At 53.1% G+C, this 16,169-nt stretch overlaps 2 protein-coding genes across 2 annotated transcripts in view; one reads left to right on the top strand and one right to left on the bottom strand.

Moving 5' to 3' along the window:
* TRPM8 (transient receptor potential cation channel subfamily M member 8) overlaps positions 1-16,169 on the top strand; it is a 688,444-nt gene that overhangs the window by 224,151 nt on the left and 448,124 nt on the right. The gene's annotated exons all lie outside the window — the stretch shown is intronic.
* ARL4C (ADP ribosylation factor like GTPase 4C) lies at positions 11,831-15,101 on the bottom strand. The gene is made up of 2 exons (XM_015634096.3): positions 14,245-15,101; positions 11,831-14,092 (listed from the first exon to the last, which is right to left on the bottom strand). The coding sequence occupies exons 1-2, from the start codon at positions 14,817-14,819 to the stop codon at positions 14,005-14,007; spliced, it is 663 nt and encodes a 220-aa protein (XP_015489582.1). The 5' UTR covers positions 14,820-15,101; the 3' UTR covers positions 11,831-14,004.

Genomic DNA, 16,169 nt, shown 5'->3' with positions numbered 1-16,169 from the left:
CATCCATCCATCCATCCACCATCCATCCATCCATCCATCTCCAGGATGGATGGACCTGCAGCATCATGTGGAAAGCTGGAGTCACAGGGAAGGATGTTGCTTGTGCAATGGAGCTTCCAGCCTTGGTGGGGAGGTCTCCTGTCTAAGCAGAAAAATAATTACATGTTTTGAAAGACTTCATTTGTAACATTGTTCTTTAAGGAGAGTTTTGTGTCTCCTTCCATCCTCCATTATGGGAGTAATACAAAAAAAATAGACTAAAATTGAAGTAAAATGGTATTTTGAGGGCTTTTTTCCCTATGTCTAACCCACTGTTTCTGGGATTTTTCTCCCCACATTTTGCTTTTTTTGTTATTTTGTTGGGTGGGGTTTTTTTACACTGAGAGGACCTCCCCCACTAAGGATATGCTCAGCTCCCCTTTCCCTGGCCATCCCCCCTCTCCAGGCTGCTCCAGGTTTTCCCTCACCTCCCCCCTCCCTCTGCCTGAGCTGGGGTTTCCTCGTACCATCCTCCTGCAGCTCTGTGCACTTGTGCTCTCCTCCTCTTCCCACAGCCTGATTTATAGGGTTTATCTTTCCCTTTTACACCGCACCTGATTGCGGTGACCTCTGCTCCCTGCATAGCTTGAATTCCTCAGGGAGGGGCTTTCTCCATCCCTGGGCCACTTCAGATGCCACCAAGGGGTCCCTCAGCCACATCCATCCTCTGCCCCAGTGGCTGGGGAATGAGGGAAGTCTCCAGGGGGGATGCCCTGCTTTGAGTGGCAGAAACAGGGTCATCCCCTGTCCTGGGGATGTGCTGCTCCCCCAGCCCACCCCAAAATCTCCTCTGTCTCTGTGCCTGGAGCTGGGGAGATGTGCTGGATTTCCCCTGGGGTGGGGTGTGAGGGTCAGGGAGAGGGCAGTGACACCGGGACAGGAATCTTGGTTTTCCTGGTCTCATCAGTTCTTCCCTTTCCCTTCCCAGCCCCTGGGCAGGATCCTCCAGGTACACAGGGATCACACGTGGTGGAGCCAGGGCCACTCAGACAATGAGGGCTGGAGAATATCCCTCATTCCTGAGGGTGCTCCTGCTTGTCTGTGTTGGCAGCTTTCCCCTGGGCAGGATCCATCTCCCACCATATCCAAGGGGTCAGGATGAACGAGCCTTGCCTCTGTCACATTCCCAGCTCACCCCCCCATGTTACAAAAAGGACAATTTTGGAGGTGGGCCAGGTCCTGCTCCCCTGGGGGACGCTCCTCTTCCCTGGGAATTCCTGCACCCTCTGCAGCAGCCGGGATTGTCCCTTCCTGATGTCTCCCTGTCGGTCTCCGTGAGCTGAAGCCCAGCCTGGGGATGGATCAGCAAGGACTCAGGCTGGGGCTGGGACACAGATTAATTAATCATCACCCCTGATTTCCCTTCCATCCAACGAGCCGGATGGCTGAGGGTGAGCAAGAGTGGGGAAGCTCCTTCCTCTGTGCTCTGTGGGAATTGTGCTTCCCGGGGAGTTAAAGCCTCCCAGATGAGAGTGGAATGGTCACTGGAATTTAATTTATTTAATCTGCAGGTCGTGGCAGAGCACTCACCACTCCCTAGCACCCAACTACAACCAGGGATGTAAAATGAGGGCACAGGGACCCGAGGCTTTTCCATCTGGGAAATGCACCTTGGCTTTGTCACCGCACACTTCCACCCCGGACAAAGCTTTAGGGCCAGGGATGATGCCAAAAATGAGAGCAGGCAGTGTTTAGGTCAGCTGGGATGGCTCTCACCAACACCCTCTGCAAAATCCTTAAAAAGGAAGTTCAGGAGTTCATTTTTAGGGGTTTTTGGGGGGGGTTGTTTGTTTTTTTTATTTCTTTGTTTATTTGTTTGGTTATTTGGGTTTTTTTTTGGGGGGGGAGGGGGGTTTGTTGGATTTTTTTGGCTTTTTTTTGTTTTTGTTTAGTTTGGTTGGTTGATTTTTTTGGGGAAGTTTTGTTTTATTTTTTTTGGGGTTCTTTGTTTCAGCTTACTTTGGGTTTTTTGGGGTTTGTTTTTGTTTTGTTTTTTTGTTTTTAGTTAGTTTGTTTGTTTTGTTTTTTTAATGCTAAGTACTGGCCTCTTTCCAATCTGCTGCATCACCCAGGAGGCTGCAAGCTCCCCTTCTGACATCTCAGAGGGAAGGTGGGGCCCCTCAGCATGAAAAGTTACCCCCAGGATGTGGAACTTGTGCTAAACCACAAAGCTTTGGATAAAATTCCCAGGAGCCGGCATCAGGTGGAGGAGCTGGTGTTTAAGGGAAGGCAAGAGGAGCAGTCCTCATGATTCTCCCTGCATCAATTCCCCATGCAGCTGGGCAGGCAAGGACATTGCTGGAGCTGTTTGGCACAGGAACGTGACATGAAACACTTGGGATGCTGGAAGTGAGCTCGGGAGGGTTTGGTTCCCCCTGGAACACGGTCCCTGGTGGTGCCCCAGCCTGGGTGAGACTGGGTTGTGGTGGTGATCGACAGCACTGCCAGACCTCTCACTGCAGGAATTGCACATCTGCAGGTACCCTGGAGCAATTCATTCCTCCCTGACACACTCTGGGAGCCCAGCTGGGCTCAGGGACCCCCCTCCCCACCCATTTTCCTTCCCTAGGAAGAGCCTTTTGCTGCCTTTTGTTTGTAACCAAGGGTGATGGAGCCGATGTTGTGAGGATACCCAGAGAGGGGAAATCCCACCCTGCACACCCCTGCAGCATCCAGCCCCGCTGCCTCCTGCCCTGAGCCAGGGCTGCTGGCACCAGAGGAGCTGGAGCTGCCCCTGGATCCCTGGAAGTGTCCCAGGCCAGCTTGGATGGGGCTTGGCACAACCTGGGATAGTGGAAGGTGTCCCTGTCCATAGCAGGGGGTGGAATGGGATGAGATTTAAGGTTCTTCCAACCCAAATTATTCTGGGATTTCGTGATTCTAATATTCTCCTCCTGTCTCATCCTGGGAATGGTTGCCATGGGGCTTTCCTGTGTTTTGGCTGATGTGGTGCTTGATGCTGTATCCATGGATTTGCTCAGTTCTGCCCATAGGAATCCCAGTTTGTATTTCTTCCTCCTCCTAAGGATCCTTAGATCGTGTCTGATGAGCAGCCTGGCTGGGAAAATGTAATTGGGATTGATTTTGTTGCCTGCAGCCGGTGTTGACTGGAGATTCTGCCACTGTTGTGTTTTAGAAGCCAATTTCCTTGTAATCCTCAGCAGTGAGGACTTGCTGCTTTCCCTCTAAGACATCAAGCCTCAGCCTGAGCACTCTGGGCTTAGAACTGATTTTTTTCACGCTGTTCTTTTCTCACAGAACTGGCTGCACCCAGCCTGGCCAGGGCTGAGGGGGGTTCATGCTCTCTTCTTGTTTCCCATTTCTTCTTCTGCAGGGGCAGGGACTCTGCCATCCCATCTGCTTAGGATGTCCCCCTGGAGCTGCTGGAAATGATCTGCCATGCCTTGCTAATCCCCAAGGAGGTGAGAGCAGCCTGAAGCAAGGGCCTGTGTCATCAGGTCAGCCTGAAAATCACCTGGAAAACTGACACAGGAAGCCTGGAGCAAACCACTGGGAATTACATCTTCTGGGAAAGGTGGGGAAGGAGGGGCCAAACCTGCAGGGAATGGGATTTAAGGGACTTGCTGACTCCATTACACCTTGTGCATGTCCAGAGCTTGTTTGTGAGCAATTAAGGCAGTGTCTTAAGCAGAGCCATGGGGGAGCATGATTAAGTAATTAATAGTAATTAAAGGCACGTTATCCATGGAAGTGTTGTTGGAGATGGAGTGAGGAATTCAGGGTTAGGCTTAACCTCTCCCTGCCTTGAAAAGGCACAGATCAGTCCTCTTTTGAGATGGAGAGGGAGGAGGGGAAAGAAAATACCTGAGCCCTGTAGAATTCCCTGTGTTATTTTCCCATCAGACCTGAAGCTGTCAAGGTTCCTCTCACCCAAAAAGGCACCTTTTAAAGGACTTTTTCCTTTTCAGAGTTGTGCCACAAAGCTCTCAGGCCTTTTCCTTCAAACAGAAATCTCCTGCTGTTTCAGGTAATAAATCTGTTTATTGAAGCTCTTCTTCTGCCTTGAGACCTCTCAGAAGTTCTGTATTTGCCCTTGCTAGGGCTTTTCTATGAAAAAAACCCCCAACAGACAAATGTGTCAGGGTTTCTGGAGAGTGAGTTGTTACATTGGACCTGGAAGCTGGATTTATTTCTGCTGTGTTCCCAAGGACCAGCCTGTAGGAAAAAGCCAGTCTAGGATCTGCAAGGATGCAAAAGAATACAGGTTTAAGGGGAATTTGGGGAGAAAGTTAATTTTTGGGTTGTTCTGTTGGTTTTTTTTCTGATTTAGTAATTGCATCAGGAAGGTCCTCACATGAATTAGTCCCCCTGGGATAATCAGGAATAACTTCCCTGGGTAGGGCAAAGCCTCAGGAGCAGGGCTGAGGGGAATGAAAGACAAACTCCTTTTGCCTGCTGCTCTCCCTCTCCTTATTATCTACACATAAATTACCCACATTCTTTGCAAGCCAGCTCTTGCCTTGACTGAGGGAGTTCAGACCATCAGAAATGCAACAGTTTTCCTGCACATTTCCTGATAAAAGGAGCTCCAAGGGGGCAGGAGGTTGGGAATGGGGGGGGGGGGAAATGGGATAGGGAAGCTGCCACTTCTGAGAGATTCCTGGGATTCCTGGGCTACCAGTGCTGGAAATTTCTGGATGTCCCAGCATGGAGAATACTCCCTCTGCCCTGCCCAAATTTCATTATACACCTTCAATAATGCAAAATTCCTTCCAAAATTCCCAGTAGAGAGCCATCTCAGAGTAAGCACCACCCATCCAGCAATGTTGTCTCAGCATTACCCAAAGGCCCAAGGTCACTGCAGCTCCCTTCTTGTCCCCCCTTCACCGTGGCACTTTGCCACCAGCATTTCCATGGAATGGCTCATTTTTTTGATGAATCCTCAGGTTTGGTTTGTGGGGTTTTTTTGTGGATGGCCAGGGAAGAGCAGCACTGGCTGCTTTCCAAGCAGCTCCATTGCAGATGCCAAGGTTTGCACAGGGGCCTCTCTCCCCCCATGGTTAATGGATCACCAAGCCCTGACCTGGCTGAGTCTGCTGGGAACAGGGACTGGATAAACATCCACTCCATGGGCAACATTCCCATTTCAGGGCTCGATGAAAATCTGGGTGCCCAGGCAAACACCCCAAAATGCCTCATTCTAGCCCAAAAAAGCATCCCTGCCACCTCCAGCTTAGAGTCTGGGGACTAACCTGACCAGAGCAGAAATAATTTCCCAATAATAGTTTGGGACACAATTATAATTTGGATGCAATAAATTAATGGGGACATGGCTAAGTCACAGAGGTGGTGGGGGAAAAGCTGCTGGAGCTAAGGGACAACCCAGCACAGGATGGGGAAAAGCTGTGGGCTGCAATTGCCAACCACCAGGAGAAAAAGAGAATTGCAGAACTGGAAAAGCTCTTTAGGATCCTGGAGTCCAAATACTCCATCCAAAACTGCCAAGGTCACCGCTGAACCGTGTCCCCAAGAGCCACATCCACACCTTAAAGTTCCTCTCCAAGAGGGGCAGAAGGAGCTAAGGGAATATTTACAATATATCCTTCTCTATATTGTGTGCAATTTTACACACACACACACACATATATATAAATATTATAATATAATATTATTTTATATATGTATATAAATAAATAAACCAGAACATGGATATGTAAACCCCCCCGATATCCAGAATTTCTTTGCCAGGAATTACAAAGAAGGAGCTCGAATACCTCCCTGGTCTCAGAGGACACAGCCCTGCCTTCTCCCTCCCTTCCTCCCACGGGACTCTCTCCATGATCCAGCTAAAAATGAAGGAGCTTTCAGCACCCAAGTCTCCCATGGGCCACTGGTGTAAGCCTTGGTGTAAGCAACCCCTCCCCAGCCTGTGTCCTTCTGCTTCCAGAGGCTCCAGCCTCTTGCTGTGGGATGAGGGTGTTGCTCATGGACCCCAAATCCTCTTCTCCCAGGCTTTCCCTCATCCTGAGCTAAGGATATAACCTCAAAGGTTATAAACCCTCAGGCCACAGTGATAAAACTCCAGCAGGACTCTTCTTTTTTCAACCCCCTCAGTCCTCCTGATGGGTTTATGGCCCCCTCATGCTCCACATTGTCACACCAAAACTTCCTCACCAGCAATAATGCTTGGATTTTCCCCATTACACCCCAGCAGCTCCCTGGGACACAAAAAATACTGATACTCAGGTGTAATAAAGAGTTTTATCCCTCCTCCCTGCTGCTTTGCCCTCACAGGGGAAGAAGGACAGGGCCCCAGGTGGGTTATTTGTGCTGCAGGACGTTCTGCAGCTGATGAGGGACGAATTCACAGCTCTTTGGACTCTTGGCATCCCAGCTCTGTGATGAAAAATGGGCAGCACCTCCAGAGAGGCTGGGCTGGCTGGGAAGATGTTTGGTGCCAGAATCTGCAGGGAAAACTGGCAGAGGATGATTTTGTACATTCCTTACAACCTCATTCCCAGTCTGTGCTACCCTGGAGCTGCTGGAAGTCTCAGAAGGAACACAGCAGGTCCCAGGACTGAGGCAGCAGAAGTCTCCCCACCTCTCTGGGACCATCAGGTGCCACCCCTTGGCCATTCCTGGCAGAGAAGGCCCTGTCGAGGCACAGGGAAGGCCAAAGGCCATTTATTCTGGAGATGTGGCTGTGGATGGGGAACAACCAAGCACAGGCTCCAAGGAGAAAAATTAAGGAAGGAATTCCTGGCTCTGAGGGTGGGCAGGCCCTGGCACAGGGTGCCCAGAGCAGCTGGGGCTGCCCCTGGATCTCTGGAAGTGTCCAAGGCCAGGCTGGAGGAACCTGGTCCCACCTCTGGTGGGAGGTGTCCCTGTCCACAGCAGGGGATGAGCTTTAAGGCCTTTCCATCCCAAACCATTCTGGGATTCTGTGAAGAATGGTGTGTGGGTGGTGAGTTGTTATTTTGGTATTTATTTCTCCCCAGCAGCCCCTGTCCCCTTGAGCAGCTCCCTCCTAAGCAAGCAGGTGTTTCCCAAGGATGGTCGGGAAGAGCATGGCCCATCCCGAGAGGATGGAAACCTGCAGCACTGCCATTCCCTCTCCAGCCCCTGGACATTTTCCCCAGGCAGCAGAAGGGTGGGGGAGCTGCCAAAGAGCTGGAAAGGCAGCACAAGAGGGGCTTTCCAGGGCTATTTAAACATTAACCAGCGCAACAATCGCCCTGTGTTCGCGCTTCCCAGTGCCACGCCAGGCCTTCACCTCTGGCTGGGTGGATTGCAGAGTCCTGAGCTGCTCCCAGCCCTGGACACATGGCCTGGCACGGTGCTGTGCTGGTGACAGGAGTTTCTGTGCCACCCCCTCTGCCCATAGGTGTCAACATCACCGTCCCCACAGCATCAAGGGGTCAGGGGGTGAGGGTGGCTTCTTAACACAACTCTCAGCCATCGCTTGGAGGACACGGCTGGAGGGCTTCAGAGAGCTCAGAAATGATGCCAGTGTGGCCTGGAGCTGCTGGGAGCTGAGCAGAGGCACTGGTGCAGCTCTGGTGCCCACAGCACAGCAGGAGGACTTGGATTTGCAGGAACCTCCTGCAGGAATCTCCCCCCAGCCTCAACCTTCAACTCCTTTCCCCACCAGGAAAGGGACAATCCTGCATCTTTGCTATGGGGATCTGAGAATTATACCTGCTCCTTATACATTTTCTTTCTGAAGCCTAGGGAGTAGGAAAAAGGCTGGAAATTTCATTTTATCCTTGTGGAAAAGAAGTCTGGGGCAAGTTGAGTGATGTGACCAAGGTTAGGTGGGAGTCTAATAAACCTGCATTTAGACCCAGCTTTGTGTCCTGCTCTCTTCCTGGCAACAAAATACTTGAAAGCAATGCCAGGTGGGATCAGGAGCTTTGGGACTGCCTGTTTCCCCAGTTCCCATCTTCTGGGAATGCTCCAGCACCACAGGGTCATGAAAACCTTTGTCAGCTGAGAGAAGCTCACCCCAGCTACAAAATTTAGGCTGAGCAATAAAAATAATCCCAGAATCTCAGAATGATTTGGGTTGGAAAAGGTCTTAAAGACCATCCCATTCCACCCCCCCTGCCATGGCAGGGACACCTTCCACTATCCCAGGCTGCTCCAAGCCCCATCCAACCTGGCCTGGAACAATTCCAGGGATGGGGCAGCCACAACTTCTCTGGGTACCCTGTGCCTCACCACCCTTTTGTTATTTATTTATTGGTTTTATCACTATTTATTAATAAATGCATGTATCATAATATTGTTAATATTATTAATAATATTAATCATCATTCAAATTCCTATCTATTTTATCATTCACAGCAATAAATAAGGATGGCTGATAGTAAATGAGAAGAATCTAATCTGTGGGCTGATGAAGAGCTCTCTGCCCTTCTCACAAATTCCCGTTGTGCTTCCAGGGTTTTGGGAAGCTGTGGGATGCCATCAGTCAGGGCTGTCAGGGAGGGAGGACAGGGGGTCATGGGACACGTGGGATTCCTTCTGCTCCCCCAGGGGGTGTCCAGGCTCCATAACTCACCTTCCAGCAGTGTTTTAATGTCGTTGCTGGAAAGTTTGATGGGCTTTGTGAGCTTTCCTCCCTGAAATCTCACACGAGTGTCTGAGGGAAGCAAACACAGGCTAAGCTGAAATAAACAGAATGGTTTATTAGAGCAAATATTCCCAGGCTGAGCTCCCCATATTCAAACATCCTCGTGCTGAAATGTCTCAATTTTGCTCTGCCAGGCCAGCACGAGGCTTTTTTATTTTGCATGGTGTGTGTGCAAAATGCTTAAAGTAACTCACAGCAGCAGCCTTTTGCTGCTCAGACAAAAAGTTCTGGTGATTTGGGGGTAATTCCCATGGAAGAAGCTCCAGGATGGAGCTGCTTGAAACAAAGCAAACAACATTTGAATCACTGTGGGGTTTTTTTTAAATTTTATTTTTACTTCTGGTGGTGCCTGTTTTAAAGTGCTGCCCATCCTCAGCCCACTCCAAAATTTGGCCAGAAGCACCTGGTGCTGTGCAATAGCTGCCAGTGCACTACACCACGCTCCAAGGATCCAGCGCCCTCCGGATTGCATTAACCAGGATGATCCTTTTAAAGATCCTTGCTTGGGGAAGCAAATCCCATTTGAAATAAAGCAGAGGGATTTAGCTTAACGAGGCAAAGCCAGGGAAGAGAGGCAGAAGGACCTGTGTGGCTGATACAGCATGAGCCAAGGCAGAACCTGCAGCACAGGGGCTCCCGGGGCAGAGGAGATATCAGGAAGCTGCATGCATGGAAAAGAGGGATACTCCAGGCTGGAGAGGCTCCCTTGTCCACAGGAACGCTCGGAGATCGCCCAGCAGCTCTCCTTGGTGGCCTTGCACCAGCAGGGGAGCAACACTGGTGGCTCATCTCTGCTTATTCCTGTCCTGACCCCCATCTCCCGCTGATCCGTCCTCTTGGAAAGTTCCAGGTCCTTCTCAGCTGGTGCAGCACACAACCCAGCTGCTCCCTGGGCAGCATCCTTGGGCACTGCTCTGTGTGCCACCCCAATCATCGCCACCACCCCAAAGCCAGCGGCACCGTCCCTGGTGTTCGCTCTGCCCGCCCGGGGAGGTGGCTCAGCCCCATCCATCATGCGCTGCCTCGGGGCGCCGCAAGGTCAGCAGCCCCTTGTGCCGTGTTTTCATGACAACATGGCCCAAACACCGCCTCCCCCCTGCTGACAGAAGCACTCTTCGGCCAGCAGGACAGGCTGCTCCGAGGAGGATTTTCCGTCCTTGCCGCTGGAAGCACAAGGAGCTCTGCCGGCACAGCCCCTCCTGGCCTTCCCGCAAAGCCTGGGAGAAATCCCAGCTCGGCCCCCAGGACGGCTCTGTGGGACGGGGCAGAGCCAGCCAGGGTCACTCACAGCCGGTCACAGCCTCTCAAAAGCCACAGCCCAAAGCCTGGCAGCTGCTTCTCTTCCCCCATCGCAGGGAAAGGGGTGGTTCCCCCTTCAAGCCAGGAGGAGAGCTGTCCCCAGCTCCATGAGGTCCCCAGGGGACTGAAGTCCAGCTCCCCTGGCACAGAGATGAGCCCAGGGACACAGTGTCAGCACCCACACCTCCAGGCTGGCTGGAAAATCCCCAAAAATCAGCTTCTGCCAGGTGAGATCGGTGAGAACAAGTCCCTTCAAGTTCAGGAAGGTGCGGGCACTGCAGCATCCACTGCTGGGCTTTCAGATCCGTAAAACCAGGAGGAGCACATGGTGTCCCACAGAAAATGGGGCCAGAGGATGGCCAGGAGCATCTTCAGGAGTGCTGAACCGTGTGGCAGAGGGACAGGAGCCCATGCTCTGTGTGAGGAAGGGGCTGTGGGGAGCTGCACCTTCCACAAGCTCTCCACAGGGTCAGGGGGCAGCTGAGCAATCCATAACTCAGCGCTGGAATGCCACGGTCCAGCCCAGCTCCAAGGGATTTCTGAGCCTCAACAGCAGCTCAGCAGCTGCAGTGCTGGATAAGCCTTTAGGTTCAAAGAATCATGGAATGTCCTGAGTTGGAAGAGGTCTACAAAGTCCAACCCCTGGCCCTGCCCAGACACCCCAACAATCCCACCCTGGGCATCCCTGTCCAAGCTCTCCTGGAGCTCTGACAGCCTCAGGCTGTGCCCATTCCCTGGGGAGCCTGGGCAGTGCCAGCACCTCTGGGGGAAGAACCTTTCCCTAAATCCAGCCTGAGCCTGCCCTGACACAGCTCCAGCTATTCCCTGGGGTCCTGTCACCCCTCAGAGCCCCCATCCCTGATCCTGCAGAGCAGACACCACATCCCCTCACCCAGGCACTGCACACTCCACTCGGGCAGGGTGAGATCACCATAAACCCTTCTAAATCTCACTTTCACAAGCCAGGATCGTCATTTCCCCTCCGGCTGCCTCATCAGCACTTACCAAAAAAAAAAATAAACAAAAAAACCCAACAAAACAAAACAAAACAAAACAAAACAAAAAAAAAACAAAACAAAAAAAAAAAAAAAGAAAGAAAGAAAAAGTAATTTGCCACCCAGCTCCACCACTCCCCTCCAAAATGTCACCCTGGGTTTCCTGTGTCAGCAGCCACCCAGGAGCAGAGGCAGCCTCGAGCTCTGTCTGCAGCATCCTGCTCCCAAGTGGTGTTTTAACCCCTGCAGACCTGGCTCTCTGCCACCGACACCACTTGCCCGAGGCCACCCGTTTAAAAAAAGCCATGCTGAGCAAAAATGGAAACTTTCTCTCTGTGTGATCGCTCCCCTAACATGGATTTAAAATCAGAGGAGGTGGTGGAACAAAATCCTCCCCCCCACCAAATGTATCCTCCTTTCTCCCAAGACAGCTGCAGAGATGCAGAGACATTAAGTGACCTGCAAAAGAGCTCAGATTTCATTAACCAGGAAATTATGGATGTCCCCCATGTCCTAGCAGGCTGCCACGTGACAGACCCATGACACTGGATCCTCAGCAGGTCACTTCTCTGTCCCCTTGTCCTCTCTCCTTGGAGAGGCAGCAGGAACCTCCCTCAATCCACGCAAAACGCAGCACTGATACTGAGAAATGAGCAGAACACTGAATTTTGGTTGTTTTTTTGTTTTTGTTTTTTTTTATCAGGCCCTTTCATTGTATAAATAATTTATTTCAGTTCACAGCATTATGTCTGCATCTTTAAAAAAAAAACAAACCAGAAAAAGAAAAAAAAAAAAGACGGGAGGAACAGAGAGTGACGGACAAAGGCGAGGGCAGGACACGGGCAGCGGGACATCGCGATGGGAACACAGCAAATGGACCTGGGGGAACGAGACCTGCCAAAATAACCCAGGTCATTGTAATTCTCTAATCTGAGAAGATGCACAACCTTGCAAAGAGCCCAGACAGCTCCCTTTGGGAGCTGCTCTGCTGAGGGCCCTCTTCTTGCAGCCCACCGAGGGCGATGCTCGTCGGCACACGGGGTATGGGGTAAAACCGGGTGGTGGCAGAACGGAAACACCACGGAAGCCAGGAGCTACTCGTTGGAAAAGTCTTTTTAATTATTGCAGAAAGCAGAGTGGCTGGCAAAGGCACGGGCACAGCATCCCACCCGGCCCAGCCGAACCTTCCAGCATCTCTCCAAGGGGATGCTCAGCTGGAAGCTCCCAGGAAGGACCCAGCTCTGCAAAAAGAGCCTTTTCCAATGCTGGCATTTGCTAAACCCAGACCAGCCAAGAGGTTAAAAAAAAAAACAACCCCCCAGTAACATCCTGCACGTGTCATTCCTAAAACCTGATCCCTCTGGAGCTGCTGGGGTCAACACAGCTTTTACATTTCAAACGGGTCGCTCTCCCAGAAAAGGGTTAATACATGTGGCTTCTGTGGCATCAAAAATAAATAATTCTTTTCTCTCTCTCGACAGCAAGTACCAAAGTGTTGGAGGTGAAGACAAAGCAGGGAAACCCGAGGAAGCGGGAAGAGAACCACCTGAACGGATGGGACCAGCCCACACAAGTCGGGACTCGCGCCGGGAACTGAAACCCCGCAAGAGGAGAAGAAACAACTCGGCTGCAACATTTGTTCCCTAACAAACCCGCCCCCAAAAAATGCTGTTTGGAAGGTGCTGGTCGCTGCAAGGGGAGGATCAACTCCCCAAAACCCGAAGGGCATTTTGCTTCTGGCTGCTTGGTGCTTCCCCCTTGGCTGCTCTGGGAAGGGGTTTGCAAATGGGAAATCTGGTGCAAAATCACCAGAAATTCCCGCCTGCCTCCAAATTCAGGATATTTGTCCCCTGAGGGCTGCCTGCTCCAGCTCTGTGGGAAGCCAGGACCCTGGAGAGCCAGATCCAGCTGAAACACAGACAGCAAGTGGATTTTGGTGGCCAGCTCCATGCAGGTACCAAAATGTTCACCTGCAGGAGGAGGAGGCGGCCAGGCCCGACCCTGCCCGGGCGCTCAGACTGCTCTGCAGGCAGAGCTTGCCCATGTGGCTACAGGGGAAAGCGAGGGGCTTTTAATTGGCTTTGAATCTTTATTAAAAACCTACCACAAATTCCCCCATGCCTCTTCACCCCCTGGCATTTTCCCTTTCCAGCAGAGATTTTTTCTGCAGGCTCTGGCCACCTCTGTTTGTCCATCCATCCATCCTGCCCTGCCATGACCCACCGCTCCCTCCTCCCTCGACTTGGCCTCCTGCCCCACTGCAGAGCAGCACAGTGGCCAGAACCCCAAACTCTGCCTTTTTTTTTTTTGTGGGGGTTTTACCAAGTAACCCCTAGTTTGGATCACCTCCAAAGCCGCACCTGGGAGCACCAGGGGACCGTGCACATCTGCGGGGGGCTTTGGTGCACAAGGTGACACCACCGAGCCTTTGAGAAATGGGGGTGCCTCACAACCCACCCCCAATGCTTCCAGCAGCGTTCACCCTAAACCCTTGGGTATTTTTTTTCCTTCTTTCCCCCGTTTTTTGAGCCAAGAGCTTAAAGCTCTGCCCCATTCAGCAGCTGCTCAGCACCCCAGTGTCGCATCCTCCCCCCCCCCCCCCCCAACCCCAAAGGCTGCCCGTCCTTGCTCTGCACCCTAAAACACGGGCCAGGGTGGGTGTGGATGTCCCCTTACCCATCACACCCACCCCTCCAAGACATTTTCTGCAGGTCCAAACCCCCCCTCCAAGCTTTCAACACCTCTTCCCACCGCCACCCGCGGGGGAGGAATCCAGGGATGCGGGGATGCAGGGATAAGGGCTGCAAGCCCCCTCCCCGCTGACCTTGCCGAGCCACGATGAATCCGCACCCCCCGCCCCAAAATGCATGTGGGGAGCCGGCAACGACGCCCCCCGCCCCAAAATGCCCACGTTAAAGATCCAAAAGCACGCTGGGCTCCACTCGAACGCACTTCAACAGGGTCCTGCCCTGTTGGTTCCCCGGCACACAAAGGCTCGGTGGTCCCGGAGGATGGAGAGGGGGGATTCATCCCGTTTTTCCATGTTTCCAGCCCAAAGGAGTCCGGATCAGACCCTCAGGAGCACGGGGCGGTGGGAGAGGGGAGCTCCGAGATCTGGGCTCGGCTGGCGGGAGCCGCTTTGTTATCACCACTATTGTCTGTCCTTTGGGGAAGGGGGAAAAAAATAAGAGGAAAAAAAAAAAAAAAAGAAAATAAAAAAGAACAATTAAACCCAAAAGAATCGCTTTGGTTCTGTCTCCCCCTCGGTTCCTTTGTCTGCTCCCCCATCCCTCCCCGCCTCGGCTGGGCTTCTACCGCTTCTTCTTCTGCTTGAGGGACTTCCTGCGCTTGAGGATCATCTCGTAGAGCTTGTCCATGCCCTCCGTCAGCCCCTCGCCGATGATGGCGCAGGCGGGCTGGATGTGGTAGGTGGTGGAAGGGGTCAGCTCGTGGAGGGCCAGCTGCTTCTCGATCTCGGCCACCGGCAGCGATTTGGGCAGGTCCTGCTTGTTGGCGATGACCAGCAGCGGGGTGCCCTGGTTTTCCGCGAACTTGGTCACCTTGTGCAGCTCCGTTTTGGCTTCCTCCAGCCGGTCCACGTCCACTGAGTCCACCACGTAGATGATGCCATCGGTGCAGCGGCTGTAGGACTTCCAGAGCGGGCGCAGCTTCTCCTGGCCGCCCACGTCCCAGAAGTGGCAGCTGATGCCCTTGGCAGTCCCGTTGCTGAGCCGGATCTTCTCCGTGTTGAAGCCGATGGTGGGCACGGTGTTGACGAACTCGTTGAACTTGAGGCGGTAGAGCACCGTGGTCTTGCCCGCCGAATCCAGGCCCAGCATGACGATGTGCAGGGACTGGAAGGCGGAGATGTTGGAGGAGATGTTCCCCATGGCCACGGCTCACGGCCGCGCTCACAGCCCCGCGCCCATCCCCGCGCCGCCGGCCCGCAGCGGGGACACGGCTCGGGGCGGCGGAGGGAGCCGGGAACAGAGAGCCGGGATCACGGATCCGGGATCAGAGAGCCGGGATCAGGGATCAGAGAGCCGGGATCAGGGATCCAGGAACAGGGATCCAGGAACAGGGAGCCGGGATCGGGAACACGCAGCGCGGCTCCACGCGGCGGCAGCGCGCCGGGACTGCCGACCCCCGCCCCGCCCGGCAGGAGGAGGAGGAGGAGGAGGAGGAGGAGGGAAGGGAGGAGGAGGAAGAGAAAGAGGAGGAGAAGAAGAGGAGGAGGAGGGGCCGCGCCGCCGCCTTCCTCCCGCTCCGCCCCGAGTCCTGCCCGGATCAGCCCTGCCTGCACCGCCCCTGGCCGAGCTTCACCTGGCCCTGGCTGCGGTCCTGCTCCTCGGGAGCTCCCGGGAGCGCCATCCCCTTCTGCTGGAAGCTTGGTTATCCCTGTGTTTGTGACCGACCGCAGCAGGCAGGAAAAAAAACCCTTAAAAACAGTAACCAAGCCAAGCTGTGGCTGCTCCTGGATCCCTGGAAGTGTCCCAAGGCCAGGCTGGACGGGGCTTGGGCAGCCTGGGATGATGGAAGGTGTCCCTGCCCGTGGCAGAGCGTGGAGACAGATTTTTTTTCAGGTCCCTTCCAACCCAAACCATTGTGGGTTTCTGGGATTATTCATTGCATTTGAGGCACCAGGAGGGACTTTCCACCGCAGCAGAAGCTGTTCAGGCACAGCTCTTGAGGGACACCTGGCACCAGAGATGGTTGGAACTGGAAAGCAGCAGAACATCTGTGTCCCCTGCAGCTGGCACAGCATCCCAAAGCAGAGAGATGCCACGAGGGGAAAACCTCACCTGTGCTGGATCCAGGGCAGGGCTGGCACGAATGTTGATCACCGCTGTTAATGCCTTTTTGGGTCTCATATTTTGTAAAGTTTTTGGGTTTCTTTGGGAGTGCCCTCAACCCCTGTTAAAGCTCCTGAGGTCTCCACGGCCGGATTGCTGAGCCATGGAACTTCTGTCCCAGTTATTCACAGAAGGGACCTTAAAGATCCACTTCCAACTAAAGAACCAATTCCATCCCCCTGCCACGGGCAGGGACACCTTCCACTACCCCAGGCTCTTCCAGCCCCGTCCAACCTGACCTTAAACACTTGCAGGCAGCCACAGCTTTTCTGGGAAAAACCTGAGCCAGAGCTGTTACTTTTATCTCTGCTCTTGCTCCCGAGCCAAAAAGCAGCAGCAGGCTGGTTTTGCTACAGTGTTACCCATTGCCTCTTTTACAGCAATTTT

This window comes from Parus major, chromosome 7 (genome assembly GCF_001522545.3).
Source record: "Parus major isolate Abel chromosome 7, Parus_major1.1, whole genome shotgun sequence".
Lineage (NCBI taxonomy): Eukaryota > Metazoa > Chordata > Aves > Passeriformes > Paridae > Parus > Parus major.
This window is presented reverse-complemented; position numbering and strand designations above follow the sequence as displayed.

Coding starts and splice junctions, on each gene's coding strand:
- ARL4C (XM_015634096.3), bottom strand. CDS start 14,819: ATGGGGAACATCTCCTCCAACATCTCCGCCTTCCAGTCCCTGCACATC. Junction 14,093..14,244: donor CTCAAGCAGAAGAAGAAGCG/GTAGAAGCCCAG, acceptor CCTTCCCCAAAG/GACAGACAATAGTGGTGATA.